The sequence below is a fragment of the Melanerpes formicivorus genome, unplaced genomic scaffold (assembly GCF_026170545.1).
Source record: "Melanerpes formicivorus ecotype bairdi unplaced genomic scaffold, bMelFor1.0.p_v2 SCAF_5, whole genome shotgun sequence".
NCBI lineage: Eukaryota > Metazoa > Chordata > Aves > Piciformes > Picidae > Melanerpes > Melanerpes formicivorus.
The window spans coordinates 4,075,841-4,098,188 of NW_027142357.1; the positions used below are offsets into that span (position 1 = coordinate 4,075,841).

The window sequence follows — 22,348 nt, forward strand, 5'->3', positions numbered from 1 at the left end:
TGTCAGTGACCATTTCCAGCTCCTGTTGAGTTTTTCATCAACTGATACCCCCAAGTCCTTCTCCTCTAGACTGCTCTTGAGCCACTCCTCCCCCAGCCTATTGAGGGGGATTGCCCCAATTATATCAACTATATTGTTGATACACTATAGAAATTGAGGCATTCCCTGGCTCCTTTAGTATGTAGGCTTCCATTTAACCTATAATGGTTTCTAAAACTGTCTGCACTTCTAAATACTAATATCTGCAAAATGTATGACTAGTTAAAATATACCCCCTGAACTTACTAACAGTATCTGCTTCTGGCACATTTGCATTTAATAAGCTGCTGTTCTCCACAGCTCTCTTAAAAACCCCTTTAGTGAAGTGATCTTTTCCCCAGTACTCCGTATCAGCCATTCAGCAGGTCAAGCAGTGCAATAACCTTGCATTAATCAGCAGCTAAGATTTATATCTGTACCTGTGGCATCGCACTAGGCTAACCTAAATAAACAGCATGATGTTTGTTTTAGTCATGTAACCAGTACCTTTCTCAGTTTGGTCACATGCATTTAATTTTAAAATATATCCAGTAAAGAAGAAAAAAAAAATAAATGGGGAAGAGGGGAAGAAAAAAAAAAAAGCCTTGGCACTTTGTGTTTCCATTTTAAGTAATCAGGTTTAAAATAGAAGCAGTACAGGATATGTTTTATAAGAGGAGCTCTAACGAAGAGGACAAATTCTTTCATCACTTCGAAATGTCTTTGAGGAGATTTACAGCAGGTGGAGAGGAGAGAGGCTGAGAGGCAGCATGCTTCGGGCAGCCCCGGGCTGTCCTTTGCCGCTGCCTGCTGACGAAGCACGATGGGGACTCTCCCTGCCAGAGCTGCAGACACCCGGCCCCTGCCTCTGCCCGCTCGTTTCTCCTTCTCCCCTTTTTGTATTCCCTGCCCTCCCTGGCATAAATTACATTCGAGGGGTTTGTGCTCACTGTAGGGTGGCTGAGCTGCGATCCAGCATGTGCAGGGGGCTGGTGCCTGGCAGGGGTGAGTTAGGCAGGCAGGACTAAAAGCCTCACTGCCCAAACGCCGCAGGGTGTGTGGAAACTGAAATGCAAAGGTTTGGGGAATAGTTTCGGCCTCAGCCGTCACAAAGCTTTACAATTCCACCTGTCCTGTAGGGAGGGAATATCGCTTTACAGGAGCACTGTGTTCTTCCATGGAATTCACCCCTCAAGGCCAGCAAATATCCCACTGGACAGGTGGAATTTTGAGGCTATCTATTGCATTTCTTGAGATGGGTGCCTGTATATTTTTTTTTTTTTTGCTTGCTTGTCAGGCTTTCACAGAACATCCTGTAGCAGAATACTGTGAGCTCATTTTGAATTGACTGGACACCTAGCACCTATTTCAAACAGCACTGTAACAACAGATTTAGCTGCAGCTTGCTGCATCTTTTTGTTTCCCCTTTTGTGTTTGAATGTTGTGTGTTGAAATACACTGGTCAGCTAGCAGTGACAGAAATAGATACGACGTGGATCTGAATCTATCAGTCTGAGTTGCCTAGAAGCAGAAAGACAGCTAAGCAGAATTTGTTTGTTGTTGTTACATAGCAATAAAAGCAGATTCAGAGTTAAGTTTGTTGCTGTTTAGACTTCTCATTAGTGAGCGACCATTTTTCACCTCCCAAAGTAGGTAATTCTTTCTGTATATGTAAGTGGACTCGACAGGTAACTTCTGAGGCAGGTTGCAGTTCATTCTGCTTCACTGTCTGTATTAAATCTTTGCAGTAATATTGCAAGACACTTGGCTAACAGGGCAGCTACCCCTTTATCCTTCTGATTTCTACAAAGCTTTCATTAGACAGCTACTTTTCTTATAAATACTTCCTTAGGAGCTGCTTTCCTTTCTGCAGGCTTGTCTTAGACCTAGAGTATCCAGATGAGAACTGTGAATGGACATCTAATAGCCTGATTCCTACCTATGAGGACAGACTGATCGAGTTGGGGTTGTTCAGTCTGGAGAAGAGAAGGCTCTGAGGAGACCTTATTGTGGCCTTCCAGTATCTGAAGGGGGCCTACGTGAAAGCTGGGGAGGGACTTTTTAGGATGTCAGGTAGTGATATGACTAGGGGGAATGGATCCAAGCTAGAGGAGGGTAGTTTTAGATTAGACATCAGGAAGTTCTTCACCATGAGGGGTGGTGAGACACTGGAACAGGTTGCCCAGGGAGATGGTAAAAGCCACATCCCTGGATGTTCTTAAGGCCAGGCTGGATGTGGCTCTAGGCAACCTCATCTAGTGGAAAGTGGAACTAGATGATTCTTGAAGTCCCTTCCAACCCTGACAATTCTATGATTGTGTGAAAATGGCCTCTCAAGTACCACAGGCATTGCAGTGCCCACTCTCAGATGTTGACCACTTTGCCAGAAACGTGTCATAAACCCTCAGTTTATACACCTGCTAAAAGCACAGCACCTCCTGCTAGACAAGCAAGAGAAGTGGTGTTTGTATTGATCTGTTTGTGCCAATTGCTTCAAGTGCAGAAGTCCAGATCAGCCACAAACACAAATCCTGCTAATTTTCCCTTTGCTGGGAGCCTGAGTGATACAGCATGAGAAGACATACCTCAAAGGACCACATCGTGTGTGTTACCACAGAAAGTTGTGAATGTAAGGGGGTCAAAGTACAGAATGTTACATATACAGTATGTGTGCAGTTGCATATTGCATGTTCATAGACATGACTTGAGTTCAGCAAATATAATGTCAAAAATTTGACTGGGTGCCATTTGTTTCAGGCAGTTATTTGGCAGAAGACCAGGGTGTCAGATCACAAAATGGCCTGTATGTCAGTTCTGGGAACAGCCGTTATGGGCAGTATGGTACCTTTTCAACACTGCTGTGAAGATCCTGAGGTGAGTTTAAACTTCCTTCCCCCAAATCCACTTAAAGTCTCTCTGTGAAGAGAAGCTGAATCAGCAGTCAAAAAGAAGGAGGCTTAGATAAAAGAGAACATTGATCTTCATACTGACGGCTGATTAATGCATTTGATTCTATTACTGTCCTCTCTGTAAAATTAATTGGTTTGGTGATTGAAAATCCACTCCAAGAATCATCTAGTCAGGACTCATGTGGCACTGATCAGATGGCAGTAAAAACAGTTGTGATGACAAATGCAGAATTGCTGATTGCTCAGAGCTGTCTAAGTTGGGATTCCTGGCCCACAGGCAGGTTGTGCCCTGATTAATATCTCAGCATTTATAACGTTCTCATCTTCGTGGCCTCTTTGCCTTATACTCTAAAGAATATTCCCTCCATTTCGGACAGGGACACCTGAGCAGTGAAAGAAACAGATAATTAGAAGGTAAACTGTGCAAAACTTCCAGTAAATACCTACTGTAAAGACACACCAGTTACTTTTCAAACAATTCAGTGCACTTGGCTTTCTTTGCCGCTATTGAAGCTGGGAGAATTCCCCATTATATTCTCCTGCGTCTGATACTTGCAATAAATTTTTTCCTCAGCTTCCATTTATGTTGGAGACATTCTTATAAAGGGGAGACTTCCTACTGCTGACTCTTCACAAGCTGCGTTTTCCTGTGCCTTCTAGTAATAAATCTTGACAAGTCACATAGATGAGATGAATCACTACCTGCAGTCATGGTGGCTGTTAAACACAACTTAACCATGCTGCATTCAGCTTGGTAAGTTGTGTTTGATAGCATTAGTCAGACTTTGCTGTCTGAATATATGTATGTGTATATATGTATTAAAGTTTAATAACATTATTCAGACTTAAATCTTGAGTTTGTCAGAATGCTTGTAGTATAATTATGCAGGGGAAAGTTAAAGCAGCTTCTTGTAGTTTGCAAAGTTGTAGTTGCTTAGGCCAAAAGAGAACATTCAATCTTACCTGAAGGCAGGTTGGATGTGCCCCACAGGGAGAGAGCAAGGGGCTCCAAAAGGAAGACATAGGGGTATTTAGAAGGGACTGGCTTGAAGAGGAGGCACTCAGGTTCTCACATTACCTCTTTGCTATATCTTGAGGCATCTATATTCCTTGAATAGAAGATGAGGAACATTCTATCTCTCTCTCTCTATCTCTAAATAGTGTGTAAAATACCACGTGCATCATTGATAGGTGTATCCCTGCAGGGTGTTCACCCACAAAGCTGGGTTCAGAAAGCACAGTTATTTCTAAAAGAAGCAGCAAAGCACTACAAAATGATAGAATTAAGGTTGCCTGAGTAACCCTTTCCTCCTTCCTCATAAGCAGGTATTGGGATAAGTACTCAGTGACAAGGCATATGCTGCTGTTTTACTTCCTGCTAGGTCCATGCCTCCTTCAATACACCGACCAGAGGGCAGCTCTTGATTTTTTTTTTTTTTTTCCCTTTCCTACCTTGCATTGCATAGCTTCATACTCCTTTGCTGCAAAGTCTGCTCTGAAGACAAAACTAAACAACTTTACCTTAGTAATTGCCGAGTTAAAACCTCTCTAACAGGTGATCCAGGGGTTTTAAAGATGGAGCTTCTTCAAAACATCTCCATTATGAGCACTGAATGAAACCAGAACACACTTCAAGCTGACTCCAAGGCATGCAAAAGCAGAAGCTGCTGGTAATAAAACTAAGAATTGACACAAAAGCAGCATCTCTGCTTTTCACATCTTCAGTCTTGTAAAAGGATGGGTCTGTCTGGGCTGAAAGCTTTCACACAGCACATTGTCATAGTCTCTTCTTTTTATGTGGAGGTTAAGTTTAGCAACCACTGGGAAAGAGATAAGTAGTTAAGAAATACCTTTTGTCCACTTAACCTAGATATGTTTTAATAGGTATCTAAGTTGGCTTTTTATTAGAGTATGAATTTTGAAAGCAGCTGATCTAATTTAAAAGCAAACATTCTGCCATGTTTTCCAGTCTCTCTAGTTTTGCCTTTACACTTCAATTGCTTTCCTAGATGAAAATCCTAATAATTAAGACTAATTCTGGAAATTTGTTGTTAACTTGTAATGAGCCTCCTGTGATATTCTCTGTGGCTTTAAATAGTAACAGCAGTCAGCCATGTCTAAATCTGGCACCTTCTTAAATGAGTTATTTAGAGACTTTCAGTTTTGCTTTACGGTTGTCTGCATATAAAAATACTGTTTGAAGTGAGAGACTCGTCCAGATATTTGGGAACTGCAAAAGGAGCTTGGAGCACAGGGAAAGGAAGGTTCAGGGAGGATGTGCTAAAGCTGCAGAATAAAATCTCAAAGTGCTGCATGTTTTCTGATAATCATCCAACAGATATTTGACACCTCTTTAACTTGACCACTGGTGTTTGGTTATGTGCAACGTTGCTGACCAGAACACTCCAGCTTTAGCACAGAATGCTTATTGCAAGGTCAAGAGGGAATAGGGGAGCACATGAGCAGATAGCTGGCATGACGTAGATGAATGGTAAGGACAGGCCAAATCCCAGGGATTTCAAATTCCCTTTCAGATGCAGGATAGTTTGGATTTTAGTGAATACAAGTGGTTCTGCCAAAAGCAAAGCTAACGAGGGCCCATTTCTACATCCAGCCATCCACCCTGCTACCAGAACATTCTCCAGGCTTTCCCCTGTCTCCAAAACCTCCACCCTCATGATGCCTCTGTGTTCCTTCATCTCTTATTTGGGCAGGTGGCAGCGGGGCAGTATGGGGGCTAGTTGGCATCTCATGGTGATGGCTCCTGGCTTTTGAAAAGTGACAATTGCCTTTTCCTCACTAAGGTCAGGTTATTGAGGCTCTCCTCTCCAAACAGCTGTCTGTTATCATCACAGAAATTGTGGGAATACAATATCTTTGGCATTTCTGCTTCTTCACCAGATTGAACTGAAATCGATCCAGCAGTTTCACAGTTGCTTGGTGGGGGAGAGGGAGAGATAATGGGACAAGCAACACTAGTCCTTGGCCTCACTTTTACCTAAAAAAAGCCCCAAAAACCTACAACCCACCCCTAAACTAATGAAATATAAGAAAAGTCTTTAAACTGGGAGTTAATGTTAGGTGCTTGATTTTTCTGAAGCTCCTTGGCAGTGCTCTGCACTCACAGGGTCTGCTGCAGTCAGGGCCATGTATGCTCAGCACACTTGAGAGCCACATGATTTGGATACAGGTGGCATAGGTAAATTTAGGTGCCCTGTGACAGGCTGTGTAAGGTGCCCTGTGTGTAGGAAGGGGGAGGGGTAGAGTGTTTTGGGCTTTCCCCTCAGGGGTGATGCATTGCTGCCTTCAGCAGGCTGGGCAGGCATGACTCCAGCTTGTGCAGGGGTTTAAGTTGGCAACTGTGCAGTCAGCAAACCTGAATCTGGCTGATATTCTCCTCTACAGTGCTCAGCTGCAGACAGCAACTTGGTGCCCCTGGCAAGCCAGATGGGAGAGTTCTCAATAAATTAATGAAGGAAAATAGGTACAAATTTATGCTCTTTAACTTCTGCTTTTGTTTTTTAAGTGGTTCATGCTTTTGTATTTTTATTGCATTGCTTTCAAGAGGCCGTGCCCGTGAGTGACGCAGAGTCCTGAACAACTTCATTTTAATCTCTCACCTGGCACCTTCTTGGGGTTCTCTTTTTAAAAAAGACTTCTGCAGTATGTTTGTTTTATCATTGCAGATAAACCTTTCTGGATTTCTCCCAAAAGCTGAGTCAGACAGTTCCTTGACAAGCCTTTCGAGTTCAGAAAGGAGTTTCATTTTTGTGAATAATCGTCCAGTTCAGCAGAAGGAAATACTGAAGGTAACAGCCTCTGACTTTTTATTCAAGAAATAAAAAAACCCCATGACTTCTTTGAGGACACTTTCCTCTGCAATCTACAGCCTTTTCCCCACATAAAATAACTGTAGTATTACAGGTGAATTCACAGTAGAAACCTCTTCCACAAGTCTCATGCTCCTGGTGCCTCAGTTCTGTTCCATTTGCTGCAGTCACTTCTGAGCACAGAGCTGGAGGTTATGTTTGTAGCTGTTTAAAATCACGTCAGTTCAATTATTCTCTGCAAAGGACCAGAATAGTTGATTCTTTCTTTATATTAGCTTGCAGGAATACATGTCTGCAGTTTTCCATGAAGGAACTTGAAGTAGTTTCTTGTGAGAGAAGTCTTCTGGAAAGGAAGTTTGGTTTTTGTCCACTTGCTGTGGGCTGCTCAAGCCAATAGACTTTCCCTTTAAGTTTGTGTATGCATTGGATAAAAATGAAAGTGATAGTGCAGCAGCATTGGCTACAGCTAGGCATTGTGTAGGCAGAATTTGATACTCCTGGGTTTCTCACACTACTGAAGTTTGCAACACCTCAGTTGGAGCAGCCTTGCTGTCCTGATCTTTGCCCTCCCCAGAAAAGAAAATTGAGTTCATGCCCAAGTATACGTGTGGGTTTTAAAGCGGAGACAACAAAGTGGCTTTCAGTTGGCAAGCCAGGCTTTTTAGATGTGAACCCTGAACTTGTCTTGGTGTGTTAAGTGCCAAATAAGGCTAATCTTTCTCCACACAGTATTTGATGTGCCTGGTTCTCCTGGGACTTCAAAGCTTAGCTTGCATCCCGTGATAGAGATAGCTTTTTAATCAGGACACAGAGGCCTGGATTCAGGGTGGATTCAACACATTGCCCTGTATTTAGGACTGCTATTATGCAGTGATAATCTGCATTTATTTTTTTCCTTTTCCTTAATCTGGTTTTAAGTTGCACATTTTTGACCAAGGGAGGGTAACATTGGATCTGTAAGACTAAATTTAGGAAAGCAAGTTATAGGTCACTTAAATCTCCTTGCTATGTATAAGAAGTGCTGCTGGACATCTTATTACTACAGTTCAGTACCAGCTAAGGATAGTCTGTAGGAATATGAAGGTTTAAATAACTGCAAAATACTTAAATGAGTTTAGTGTTATTTAAACATTCTAGAATCAGAAATTAAACATTTTAGAATTAGAAATTAGTTTTTTTTAAAGAAGCTACAGCAGCTCTTTGATTTTTCACACTTCCAGGGATGATTTGTTTTGTTTCATTAGTATAGTTTTTTTCTAGTATCTCCTGGCAACTACAGGGAAATGGCAGGTACTTTATTTGATCTTTATCATAGAATGGTTTGGGTTGGAAGGAACCTCCAAAGGTCATCTAGTCCAGCTCCCCAGCAGTCAGGAGGGACATCCTCCACTGGATCAGGTTGCTCAGAGCCTCATTGAGCCTGACCTTGACTATCTCCAGAGATGAGGCCTCAACTCCCTCCTTGGGCAGCCTGTTCCAGTGTTCCACCACCATCATGGCAGAGAACTTATTCCTAACATCCAGTCTAAATCTGCTCTTCTCTAATTCCAAACCATTGCCCCTCATCCTATTGGTGCAGCTTTTTGTAAATAGTCCCTCTGCTGCCTTCTTGTAGGCCTCCCTCAGGTACTGGAAGGCTTCTATTAGGTCTCCCTGGAGCCTTCTCCAGACTGAACAACCCCAGCTCCCTCAGCCTGTCCTTGTAGCAGAGGTGCTCCAACCCCCTAATTATTTTTGTGGCCTTCCTCTGGACCCACTCCATCAGGTCTATGTCCTCCCTGTGTAGAGGGGACCAGAGCTGGACACAGTACTCCTGGTGAGGCCTCAGCAGAGCAAAGTGGCAGAATCACCTCTCTCAATCTCCTGGCCACGCTTCTTTTGATGCAGCTTAGATTAGGCTTTTGGGCTGCAAGTGCACATTGTTGGCTCATGTCCAGCTTCTCATCCACCAAAACTCCCAAATCCCTCTAGTTAATGAGACCAAAATTCTGAAACAAAATAATTTTGTAGTCTCCTGGAGGAGGTTTTTTTGGAGGATGATACAGAAATGAGTAAGGGCAGGCAATTTATAAGTGGGTTAATAAAAGGAAGAAATGATTCCTGTTCTGGCAAAAGGGCAGGTCTGTGGCTATGCAGGTGCTGCTTTTTCACACAGAAGGTAGTTTGGCTGACAGAGGCAGCAGTGTAGTGGTAAGCTACATAAGTGACTTTAAAAAAAAAACAAATAATAGTATTTGTGTTGATTGAGGCAGTAAGTTTTGGAGTTGCAGTCCAATTTGGGTATCACATCTTTTCTTCCAGGTGTGATCAATTCATGCATTCAGAAGATCAGAGTAGCCACCATTAGTGTCCTGGAATTGGTTCATTTTAGTGTAGCTGTGAAGACAGAGGAACCACCACTAAATACCCTTTTAGTCATTGTTCCACCACACATGGGTGCCAGTGAGGAGCTTTTCATCATTCCAAATAAACCACCTCAGCAAACCAGTTATGTTTTTCCAATGTCAGGGTTTTATCTCTGCACTTTTAGTGCTTCTTGTATTGCCTTTATTGACTTCTCCTGAAATCAATCTGCAGCTCATTCGACAGTACTACAGCCTGACGATGCAGAAGGACTGTACTCGTTTGTATCCTATTTTCTTTCTGAATATTACTGTGCCTGCCTCTGCTGTGGATGTGAATGTAACACCTGATAAAACTCAAGTCTTGCTGCATTATAAGGTAACTCAGTTTTTAATCTGTTTTTCAGCTGTCAACCTTTGTTGACAGGGGCTTCTGGGGCTGCTGATATGTTTGAAGGTCAGCAGTGACACCGATGGGTTTTATTTCATAGACTCATAGAATGGTTTAGGTTGGAAGGCACTTTAAAGATCATCTAGTTCCAACTCCTCTGCCATGGGCAGGGACACCTTCCCCTAGACCAGGTTGCTCAAGGCCTCATCCACTATGGCCTTAAACACCTCCAGGGATGGGGCATCCACCACCTTCCTGGGCAACCTGTTCCAGTGTCTCTCCACCTTAACTATAGAATTTCTTCCTAATCTCCAGTCTCAGTCTGCCCTCCTTAAGCTTCTACAGCTACCTGAGGGGAGGTTGTAGACAGGCAGATGTTGGTCTCTTCTCCCAGGCAGCCAGCACCAGAACAAGAGGAGACAGTCTCAGGCAGGGGAGGTGTAGGCTGGATGTTAGTAAGAAGTTCTATACAGAGAGAGTGATTGCCCATTGCAATGGGCTGCCCAAGGAGGTGGTGGAGTCGCCGTCATTGGAGGTTTTCAGGAGGAGACTTGATGGGGTGCTTGGTGCCATGGGTTAGTTGTTTAGGTGGGTTGGACTGGTTGATGGGTTGGACGCGATGATCTTGAAGGTCTCTTCCAACCTGTTCTGTTCTCAAGCTTGAACCTGTTGTTTCTTGTCTTGTTAGAGTACACCACCAAAAAGAGCTTGGCCCCCTTCACTTGACACCCATCCCTCAGATACTTACACAGGTTGATGAGATCTCATTTCAGTCTTTTCAAGATTAAACAGCCCCAGGTCTCTCAGCCTTTCTTCATAGGGGAGATGCTCAAGCAATCAGTACCCTGTTATCAAGCAAGCAGTTAAGTGGTTTTGTGATAACCACTGAAGCAGAGTATCTATCACAAACCATTTGAGCCTAAAGGTGTCCAGTGCAGAGGGGTTTTATGAGCATGTGTGAACAACTGAAATGCAATAATCTGCCCTGATTTGTCTGTAAATATTCCAGCTGTGATAAGTTTGCTTGTTGTTCTGTATTCTCAGCCAGTTGCATTGTCAGGTGTGCTTTGTGTGTGTGGCTTTTATGCTGTTGGTTTTCTTTCTCCAGGAATCTGTCTTGCTTGCTGTTGAAAATGTGTTGAAATCGCTGTACAGGCCACTACCTGCTGCAGTCCCTGGTGAAAGTAATAAAACAGATGTTACCTCCGAAGACATGTTTGCTCCTGGAACAGAACAAACAGATGTGGTGGTTAATGAAATGGGACCATCTGGAAACGATGATCCCCATGCTCATACTTCATTCCTTTCACTCAGCAGCGATGTGCAAAACTGTCAAGCAGGAAAAAACACAGAGATCTGCTTAAATCATCAGGAGTTTCGTGGTGATAATGTACATAGTGGCCTGGACAAAAGAGAGGTTTCGAAGAGTGATGCCTTTCCAGACAGTTCCTTCACTTTATTGTGTGAGGAGGAACAGAATGGGCGGAATCTGACTGATACTGCAAGTAATACTGTTCCTGTGGACCCCAAGGCTAACAAAGACGATGAGCATCTTTTGAGTTGTGACAATATTGATAAAATAGCAAAAAATGAGGAAGCCTTAGCCCCTAAAACGCCCCCTGACATCTCTGCTGATCATTGGAGTAGGGGAAGTGCATTTAAAAATCCTGTAGGAGACAACCTGGAACCTGTTAAAATTTTGATTCCTGAAGCTGAAGGAACAGTGAATGAGCAGAATGAACATAGTGGTGAGCAGAGCAAGCACCCACAAATCTCCCATCAAGGCACAAAGAAAAGAAACGCAATAAGTGATAAATTTGGCCGTGTGACAGGCTATGATTTAATTAGCAGTAGAATAATAAAGAAACCCAAGTCTGCAATTGGATTTTTCACTCAAGAACATCGCCCAGCCCTGATGGCTGATAACCCAAAGACCAGCATGGATGACATCCTTCTCCTAATTGAAGAGAAGTGGAAGAACTTGAATGAAGAGGAAAAAAATAAGTAAGTTTTCGGTTGGGTAGTTACGAGCCATGGGTAGTGAATTAGAGCAATTGCAACTTCCCAGTTAGTTAGGGAAAAATAAAACAGGAAACTATTTTTGAATTTTGAATCATAGAATACCCGGTTGGAAGGGACCTCAAGGATTCATAGAATCATAGAATGATTTGGGCGGGAAGGGACCCTGAAGATCATCTAGTTACAACCCCCCCTTCCATGCAGGGACACCTTCCCCTAGACCAGCTTGCTCAAGGCCTGATCCAGTCTGGCCTTGAACACCTCCAGGGAGGTGGCATCCCCTACCTCCCTGGGCAATCTGTTCCAGTGTCTCACCACCCTCACTGTGAAAAATTTCTTCCTAATCTCTAGTGTAAATCTGCCCTCCTCAAGCTTCAATCCACTCTCCCTCATCCTATCAGTACAAGCACTTGGAGAAAGTCCCTTGCCAGCTTCCTTGTAGGCCCTCTCAGGTACTGGAAGGCTGTCTCAGGTCTCCCTGGAACCTTCTCTTTTCCATGCTGAACAGCCCCAACTCTCTCAGCCTGCCCCCTCCAGCCCTCTGATCATCTTTGTGGCCTCTTCTGGACCTGCTCCTGCAGTTTCATGCCCCTCGTACAATGGGGGCACCAAAACTTGACACAGTACTCCAGGTGGGATCTCATGAGAGCAGAGCAGAGCGGGAGAATGACCTCTCTTGTCTTGCTGGTCACACTTCTGGATCAGGTGATCCAGCCTTTAATTCACAAACGGTATTTTGATTTGTCATCCTTTGCTGCATGCAGACATACAGTGCTGATTTGACTCCCTCTTTTCGCTGTTGTGCCATGGCAATAGTTAGGTAGGGACAGTTTTGCTGAGTTATTTAAAGTGCAAGAATAAGTATTGTTTGAATCCTGCCGACTTCTGCTTTCTGAGTCCTGTCTCTATCTTGTCATTCCTGATGCAGTGTCAACAAAACCCAGCGTGGTGATGGGTGAGGCCCCATATAGTTCTTCCAGAGCCTTTCCAATGAGCAGTTCTTTTTTATTGCTACGAAGTGAGAATTCCTTTTCAAGATCTTTAGGACTCAAACATTTGGTAAACTCCTTTCCCTTACATTTAGTAGGGTATCCCAGCCCAGGCTGCCTCAGAATTGTATTTATAAAACCTAATCAAATGACACAAGGAATTTATTTTCCCCCTAAACAGCTATTCCAGTGCTGATTCAGAGAGTATAATGTAGTTTGAATTGTTATCTGTTTCAGTCACAACCAAATTTCTTTGTAGCTTACAGTCTGAACAGCTAATTTCCATCATTTACTAAAAACGAGTTTTTGAATGGAGAGAAGTATTTTGGTCTAATTTGAAGCAGGGGTTGGATTAGTTCCAACTAACTATTCTTGAGTTCCAGGATTAATCCTTGTAAAAGACCATAGGATCGGTTGTTTCATTTGGAAGGGACCTTAAAGTCCATCTCATGGCCCTTTGAGTCAGCACTGGTGAGGCCACACCTTGAGTGCTGGGTCAAATTTTGGGTGCCTCACTCCAGGAAGGACATTGAGGGCCTGGAGAAGGGCACCGAAGCTGGTGAAGGGTCTGGTGAGGAACAGCTGGGGCACCTGGGATTGTTTAGTCTGGAAAATAGGAGGTTAAGGAGAGACCTCATTGCTCTCTGTATCTACCTGCAAAGAGGTTGGATTGAAGTGGAGGTAAGTCTGTTCTCTCCATTATTAGGTGATAGCATGAGAGGAAATGGCCTGAAACAGTGCCAGAGGAGGTTCAGATTGTATGTTAGGAAAAATTTCTTTCCTGCAAGAATGGTCAGGCATTGAAACAGGCTGCCCAGGGAGGTGGTGGAGTCACCATCCCTGGAAGCATTCAAGAAACCTATGGCTGTGGCACTTGGGAACATGGAGTATGTCCTCAGGTGGGCTGAGGAGAATCTCATGAGGTTCAAGTGCAAGGTCGGATATATAAAGTATAAATACAGGCTGTGGGATGAGGAGATTGAGAGCAGCCCTGCAGAAAAGGACTTGGGGCTGCTGGTGCTTGAGAAGCTGGACATGAACCAACAATGCACACTTGCCACTTGCAGCCCAGAAGGCAAATCCCATCTTGGGCTGTGTCAAAAGAATCATGGCCAGCAGGCTGAGAGAGGTGATCCTGCCACTCTGCTCTGGTGAGACCTCACCTGAAATACTGTCACCAGCTCTGGAGCACCCGACACAAGAGAGACATGGACCTGATAGAATAGCTCTGGAGGAGGGCCACTAAGATGATCAGAGAGCTGGAGCAACAATCCTACAAAGACAGGCTGAAAGAACTGGAGCTGTTTGGCCTGGATAAGAGAAGGCTCCAGGGAGACCTTAGAGCTGCATTTCAGTATCTGAAGGTGATCCACAGGAAGGCTGGAGAAGGACAGTTTAGAAGGGCTTGCAGTGATAGAATGAAGAGTAGTGGTTTGAAACTGGAGCAGGGCAGATTTAGGTTGGACATCAGGAGAAATTTCTTCACAATGAGAGTGATGAAATACTGGAACAGGCTGTGCAGGGATATTGTTGAGGCCTCATCCCTGGAGACATTCAATATCAGACCCAATGTGTCCCTGGGCAGCCTGCTGTAGTTGGAGGTGTCCCTGCTGACTGCAATGGGATTGCACAAGATGACCTTTGAGGGTCCGTTCCAACCCAATGCAATCTGTGAATTTGTGTGATTTCTAGCAGAAAGGTTGGTTCTGAAGATCCAAGTCATTGAAGAGTTGTGAAAATGTATGTTTCATGTTATAGAAACCAGGAGAGGGAATTCAGAAAGCGCATTGAAAGGAAGACTATTTGAGTCAGAGCATTTTAATACTAAGAGATTTGGTTAGGGAAATGGTAAGAGGGCTGGAACACCTCTCCTAGGGAGACAGTCTGAGAGAGTTGGGGATGTTCAGTTTGGAGAAGAGAAGGCTCCAATGACACCTAATTGTGGCCTTCCAGTTTCTGAAGGGGGCTTATAAGAAAGCTGGTGAGGGACTTTTTAGGGTGTCATGTCGTGACAGAACTAGGGGGAATGGATCCGAGCTAGAGGAGGGGAGATTTAGGTTAGATGTTGGGAAGAAGTTCTTCACCATGAGGGTGGTGAAACACTGGAACAGGTTGCCCAGGGAGATGGTAGAAGCTCTATCACAGTATCACTGAGGTTGGAAGAGACCTCAGGCTGGATGTGGCTCTGAGCAACCTGATCTAGTGCGAGATGTCCCTGCCCATGGCAGGGGTTTGGAACTGGATGATCCTTGAGGTCCCTTCTAACCCTGGCAATTCTATGATTCTATGCCACGATCACAAAACCCCAGGCAGAAGAAAGCATTTTGTCTGGCTCTGCATTAGCAGAAATACTGATGTCATAGTAGAAATCTCCCTCAATTATATTAATGCTTTTAATGAAAATAAACAAAAGGTTCTGCCAGCTGCTTCAGAAAATTTTAATTTGCTCTGCTTTAGCTTTGGAGATTTCATGGTTGCTTTCCTGGTACAACTGTTATGTTTAAGAGTGTGCCTGCAGATTAACTTTGTGTTAGTTCAGGAAGGAGACCTCTCTGGTAATGAAGTTTTCCTAATGTGTAGGTTGGATGCTGAAGTGAAGGGAGAGTTTCCCATTAGTCGTATCTGTACATTTCAGCTTTGATTGTACCTCTTTTCTGCTTTTAATATTTTAAGTTTGCTTCAGAACACAACAATAGGAAGAGATACTTGGACATCTCCTCCTCCAAGGCAACAATCCAGAGGAGCTGATGTACGGCTGGCAGAGAACTTAAGTCGTGCCTACCACATACTCTGGATAAATTGGGCCACCTAGAGGTAACAACAAATGTATATACAACAGGACAGTCAAAGTGCCACAGCTCTACTGAGCACCCTGTACTTCCACCTTCATGCCATCTTGCTGACAAGACACCACCTTTCCTGGCCTCTGCCCCTCCCACCTTCTGTGACCAAGACACACCTTTATGTTACAATAGAGAGCTTTGGCATCTCTGTTTCTCTCTGTGGCTCCTCCAGCCAGGTCTAAATGAGTTTAAATGCCTTTGGGGAGCAGTACAACCAACAGATGTCTTGCAGTGACATAGGATAGCCCTTTCAAAACAAGCCAGCATTTATTACTCAACCGGAATGTAAAATGTTATGGTCTTTAGGTTATAATAGCAGAGGAAAGCTTCCATGCATGTCCATATTGGCAGCATTGGGTCTCCCTGCTTTGCAAAGCCAGGATTTCATTTCTTGCACTCATTCTGTTCTTACTTCATACTGCTTGTGCATGTTTCTAGTCTCAGGATTTCTGATGTATCAGGCACAGTTAGGAGTGGAAGAAATCTCTCCAAGTGCATCTGAAATACTGTGTCCAGTTCTGGGCTCCTCAGTTCAAGAAGGAACTCAGGGAACTGCTTAGAGGAGTCTACCACAGCATCACAAAGATCCTGAAGGGAGTGGAACATTTCCCTTCTGAGAAAAGGCTGAGGGAACTGTGGCTCTTTAAATTGGGGAAGATGAGACTGAGGGATGACCTCATTCACATTTATAAAGATTTGAAGGCTGAGTATCAGAAGGATGGAGCCAGGCTCTGCTCAGTGATGTCCAATGATAGCACAAGGGGCAATGGCTGCAAGCTGGAGCAGAGAAGGTTCCAGATGAACATAGGGAAAAACTTTTTCACCATGAGGGTGGCAGAGCCCTGGAGGAGGCTGCCCAGAGAGGTTGTGGAGTCTCCTTCTCTGGAGAACTTCAAAATGTGCCTGGATGCCTTGCTGTGTGACCTACTCTAGGTGATCCTGCTCTGGCAGCATGACTGGATAATCTTTTGAGCTCCCTTCCAACCTATGACATTCTGAGATTCTGTGTGACAGTGGCAGTTGTAGTTACCCTGAGGGTGTGGGAGAGGTTCAGAGCTAAACACACACTGTCATGGGACTAACCTTGGCAGCACTCTACAGTCATTCTTCAAGAGTGTATTTGTACCTTGGGTGAAACACTCATTTCAGGTAGCACGGCCTTTGCTGTCTGTTGACAGGTAAGAGGATGCACATAGTCATAAGTGGCTAGTAGTAACTAGCTAATGGGTGTTACTTTTTTATTGCCTGATAAGCTTCCTGTGCATCTCATAGCATGTGATTGTGTTTCTGTACATTGTTCCCATCTCTTTTGTGTTGGGGTAAGTATCCCCACTTAGCAACTCCAGGAAAAAAAGCCTTTTTTTCCCTTTTGTTTTTTTTTTTTTTTTAATGTATTTTAACCATTTAGTTGACACACATGTTCTCTTTCCTTTGAGTGGAGGGTATTTAGTGGCACCATCTGCTCATTGGCCATCCATCATATCCTTAGCCAGCTCTATTTGTATACTGGCCAGATACTAATCGTGGATATTAATAATTGCTATGAGTCCTTCCATACTGTTGCTTGTCCTCAGCATCTGTTTGGGCATTGTAGTAGGTCCATGTCCTAGAAACCAGTGCTGAAACCTGTGTATTTCAGCCAGTACCAGAACAAGACAACACAGTCTCAGGCTGTGCCAGGGGAGGTTCAGGCTGGAGGTCAGGAGGAAGTTTTACACAGAGAGAGTGATTGCCCATTGGAATGGGCTGCCCGGGGAGGTGGTGGAGTCGCCGTCATTGGAGGTGTTCAGGAAGAGACTTGACAGGGTGCTTGGTTGCATGGGTTAGTTGGTTGGGTGGTGTTGGATTATAGGTTGGACACGATGATCTTGAAGGTCTCTTCCAACCTGGTGTATTCTATTCTATTACAGAAGCAAACTGAAAAGCTGATATGGGCAGTTAAAACTTCATCACAAAGCAAGGAAAGAGAGAAGCAGGACATAATACTCATGGTGATAGTTTGAGCTGATTTGGTTTCATTATGGGAAGAGGCTTATGCTGAGATGTGTAGAGTTCAGGAATGGATGCCTCTCTATTCTGGACACATGTGAATGTACCCAAGTGGCCATTTCCAGTCAGAGTTTACTTCAGATACTCAAATTCAGATCTGAGAGACAACCTATTTGTTTGTTGTTACATGATAACTATTTCATCTGGGTATAGATTGCAAGGAGAAAATAATAAATCCATGTTTCTAGTTAAACCCAAGCTGCCTTTGAAACTAGATTTCATTTTAGTTTTCCACTTTCTCCTTTCACCTAGTCTTGCAAATATTCTTGCCTTTAGGTTTTGTGGCTTCAGGAAAGGATCTTAATTCACAGAGAAGAAACTGCTCTTGTAGCAGTTGTTGACGGCACTTGCCTCTGGAAGCATTTTGGAGGCGGCAAAGCTGTTCCCTCATAGTTTGGGAGCCTGCTGCTTTCTCTGATTGTGAGCAAAGCACCGACAGTGATGTGTATCAGTTTGCAAGCCCCTCACAATCCAAGCTTGTAAGGCTAGAATTTTTCTGATGCTAGCCTAAAATGACAGGCAGGTTGGGCTTTCTTTGGAAGTGCTTTGGTTTTGGACTGTCAGCGTGTGACTGAAAGCTCAGTTCAATTAAATCTTCTCCTCGACTCCAATTGTGTCTATTCAAAACAAAGTATTTATTGATCTGGTCAGAGCTATAAATGTATTTGGGATGAAAAAATAAAAAAAGAAAAAGATTCTGTTCAAGCAATTTCATCCATTCATTTTAAAAGGAGCAGATGTTTTTTATCTTAACGTTTGCTCCATATTTTCTAGGACATGATTTATTGCAAGAAACTATTTAAGCTGACTTTTTTAGTTAACTAAATATTGGTACCATATGTGAACGCTAGCACATCATAATTAATTGCAAATGGTGACCCTTTGGTTGACCTTAATTTTCCAGTGTGCATGCACATAATTGAATCAAACTGTTCCAGCAAGTGGCAAGAAATAAATATGACCAGCTAGAATACTGATTGCCAATACTTACATATGATAGTGCTACTTTTGAAAATTTATTTCATTGAAAATTGGACTGGTTTGCATTACCTGCTAGAATCTAGGATATCAAATAAGGGCAAAGAAAAAGAGGGAGTTCAGCAAATCATTCCTTTGACCTCCAAAAAAAATCAGGTTCGTGTGCAGTAGGCAAGCATAAACCTGGCATCTATCAAAGTTTAGCTGTCTTCCTGACATTTGTAAACTCATTAAGGATCATTCAGGGTGTAGAGATTTAGTGTGTAGGGATGTTTGAACCACTGTGGAGCAGTGTTCATTACTGAGTACTTTTTGAAAAGTCTGGAAGTTTATTAGTTACAGAAATCTGGGGTAATTGTATCTATTCTGTGTTCTTGTGCTTTTATGCTGCTAATTTTAGGCCATTTGAAATCAAATTTACTTCTTTTTATTAAGTAAAGCCTGAGGCTCATGAAGTTATTTGAGCTCCAAACTCTTACCTAACCGCTTGGACTCCCCTGGAAGTCTGTAGAGCTCTAGAAGCTTAAATGACTTTGTGAATTGAGCTGGAAGTGCCTGCAACAAAACTTCCCAAACTGATTGTAGGGTTAAATGCAGTCTTTAGGACTAAGTGAAAAGCAGCTTGCTGCAGCTCTTTGTATGGTGCAGCCTACTCCTCCCCCTTCAGTGATTCAGGTTCTGCTGCCTGTCATGATGAAGGAAAATGTCCAACTCATCATCTTCAAAGGGTAACATAATACGGATACAGTGCCCAATGTCCTTCCACCTCCATCATAGTGGAAAGCAAACTGATGTGGCTGCCTGAAAGACCCATAGGAGCTGTTGAAATGGTTACAGTGCATTTTGTTTCAGTATGTTGGGAGTTGAGGTTGGAGGGGTTTTATCTGATTGCGTTACTGGTCTCTTTTTCTCTTTTAAGTTATGAAATGAAAGCTGCTAAAGACATGGAAAGGTACAACAGAGAGGTCAAGAAAGCTACGGGACAGAGAGGGCACCGACCAGTGAAGGAGACAGAAAAACAGAAACCTAGGCTGAAGGCTTCCCCATCTGACCAGCAGAAGCTGAACAAGATATTTCATGCTCAAATTGAAAAGAAGAGGAAACATGAAGAGCCTACAAAAATTGTCACAGTGCCTTTTTCCCTGAGTTCCTGTAGACATTATCTTCAGAGATGCCGGAGAAATGATTCAGATGAAGAGGAGCTTTTCCTGATCCGTCGCCAGAGTTTTCCTGATGTCTGGATATTTGCTGCTGACAAAAAGCTGATGTTGCTGAACCCATATAGATTGGAAGAAGCCCTCTTATGTAAAAGATTACTGATGAATCATAAGCTTCCAGTAGAAAAACTGGACAAGCCAATTGTGTTAACAGACAGGTATAGTACAACTGAGCAAAAATGTGGTTCTTATTCAATAAGGTTTTACAGTAAACTCTCCTAAGACTTTGTTTGCTAATTCCAGGATTATTTGTAAATTCATTTATCTGTAAGAACAGGGGGACTTCTTTGTTTTGTAGACTGTTAGCTTATAGTAATGGGCAGGCCTGTTCATCCTCTGCTTGCACTAAGTATGAATTTTGACCAGTTTCACTGGTCATAGAACAAAGACAAATTTCTTCCACTTTAGGAAAATTCAATGCTCCACATTTTTATCACTTCAGCTAATTTTTTCCCCCATGGGTTAGGCAATGGCTGATGTAATGATTATTATTATATGCTGTAACTTAGTCATTCTTTAATACAATGTAGATAGATAGTTGTGGTTGGTTTTTTCCTTCAAACAAATGCTTTTCCAGAATACATTTTAAAATACTGATTGCTCCTCATCACTTACTACTTGTTTTATTTATTTCCCCAGTCTTTTTCTCACAGTTTGAGTTGTCACATTAAGGATTTGGGGTTTTTAACACTTTAGTGATATGTGGTTTAGTTTTGTTGGTATTTTGTTTTGTTTTTTCCCCCCAGTCTTATTGGTGGAGCTCAGTATATGGCTGCTCTTTATAAAATGCAGAAGGATTACCAGAATTTCAATGGATCAAGTCATTTGTCAGATCCAAGGCTTGTAGCAAATGGATTCCACATAATAATGATAGAAGGTAGGATGGTTTTTAAATCTTTGGTCTCTTACTCATGCTGAGGTTTGTTTCTGCTGCTTTAATAGATTATTTGTGTGGGTCATATTGTTCTAACATCCTTCTTTTCTTAATGCTGAGATTTTATTGCTTGGCAGAGAATGTCACCTTTGACATAAAATGTTGAGCACTGGAAACTGGTGACTGAATGGAAAACTTTATTAGTATTTCAAAGAGTGCCCTGAAATCTCTGTTTTCCTGGGGCTTGTTCTCTTTCTTTTCTCAAAATGCTGGATCTCCATGTCCTTAATTGCCATCTTGACAGAATTTAGATTAAACTGATGTAAGTTCCTAGTCTTGACAGCTTCTTCCAAGGGTGATGTTTGCAGATGCTTCTGCAAGTATGTGCTTTAGCTGGTGACTTCTTTGCTTTTGAATAGCTGAGGAGGTCCAGTAAGGAGCTGGAACTGATTCTTGACTGACTCATATCAGAGTTGCAACACAGAGCCCTCAGGGGCCAGTAACAGAGGGTGACAGAATTGCCATTGCACCTTTTGGTAGAATTCTTTTCAGTGGCTTTACACTGATCACAAAATACATCTGTTTCCTATAAGATCCTTTTCCCCTAGCAAGAGAGGTCAAATGTTTGTGTGTTTTTCCGACGAGCGATTCATAGGGATGCTGTTGAAACCCAGAGGCAACCCACCCAGGGCTGGTTCTGCAGATCAGAATTTCCCTAGCAGAATTCCAAGGCAAGCAAACATCTTTGGGGGTAGTACCCAGTTGACAGCTTAGAGACAAGATTCACTATAAGAGCTGTTAGAAATGCTATAGCTTCATGTGTTACAGATCCCCACATATGTACAGTGATGACAGATCTACTGGAACATATGGGATCTTTTAAGGGTGGGTACAAAAAAAGGGATGTAGAGCAACTCCCTCACTCAGAGTGTGCTTTTTGGGAAGAACGGAGCCTAAGCTGTTTTCTTTACTGAATCATGCATTGCAAAACCAAGGAGACTTCTTTCTGACTTGCTAAATCCTTCTATAAAGAGTGAAAACTTTGTAGAAGAGGTGTTGATGATCATAATCTTAGACTGTATGATTAGGGGAATGAAGAGCATATTGTAAGAGGCTGCTCCTGAAGGATTTAGCAGCAAATCAGATTAGCATATTAAAAGCTGAGGAGGTCCCTGATAGGTCTTCAGCCTTTATGCTCACATAACGTTTTTGTTTGTTTCACCTGATACTGCAAGCTTGCTTAAAATCTAATTAATGAAGAAATTGAATGTGAAAATTTGAAGACAGTTTCTAGGTAGCAACAGAAGAGAGTTGTTGACCAGTCTTGTGGTACTGGAGATGAGAAGCTGGTTTTAAGACGGCTTGGTTAGCTTAAGAGCAGGGTTGTACAACAGAACAGTGACTGGGAAGTAGTAGCCATCTGCCAATCCTATGTTCATGGATTCATAGAAGGGTTTGGGTTGGAAAGGACCTTGAAGATCATCTAGTTCCAACCCTCCTGCCATGGGCAGGGACACCTTCCCCTAGAACAGCTTGCTCAAGGCCTCATTCAGCTTGGCCTTGAACATCTCCAGGGGACGGAGCATCTGCCACCTCCCTGGGCAGCCTGTTTCAGTGTCTCAACACCCTTATTGTAAAGAATTTCTAATCTCCAGTCTAAGTCTGCCCTCTGTAAGTTTCAATCCATTCCCTCTAATCCTATCACTCTAAGCCTTTGTAAAAAGTTCCTTCCCAGCTTTCTTGAAGGTCCCCTTCAAGTACTGGAAGGCTGCTTTAATATCTCCCTGGAGCATTCATTTTTCCAGGCTGAACAGCCCCTACTCTCTCAGCCTATCCCCACAGGGGAGGTTCTCCACCCCTTTTATCATCTTTGTGGCCTCCTCTGGACC

The 22,348-nt window shown here is 43.1% G+C and overlaps 1 protein-coding gene across 1 annotated transcript in view; it reads left to right on the forward strand.

Moving 5' to 3' along the window:
- The window catches only part of PMS1 (PMS1 homolog 1, mismatch repair system component), a 63,043-nt gene that overhangs the window by 27,331 nt on the left and 13,364 nt on the right, over positions 1–22,348 (forward strand). Inside the window, exons 6-11 of the mRNA XM_068137898.1 lie at positions 2,776–2,892; positions 6,614–6,736; positions 9,335–9,478; positions 10,599–11,494; positions 19,288–19,743; positions 20,332–20,462. Of these exons, the coding sequence (XP_067993999.1) occupies positions 2,776–2,892; positions 6,614–6,736; positions 9,335–9,478; positions 10,599–11,494; positions 19,288–19,743; positions 20,332–20,462 (1,867 nt within the window). The remainder of the gene's footprint in view (positions 1–2,775; positions 2,893–6,613; positions 6,737–9,334; positions 9,479–10,598; positions 11,495–19,287; positions 19,744–20,331; positions 20,463–22,348) is intronic.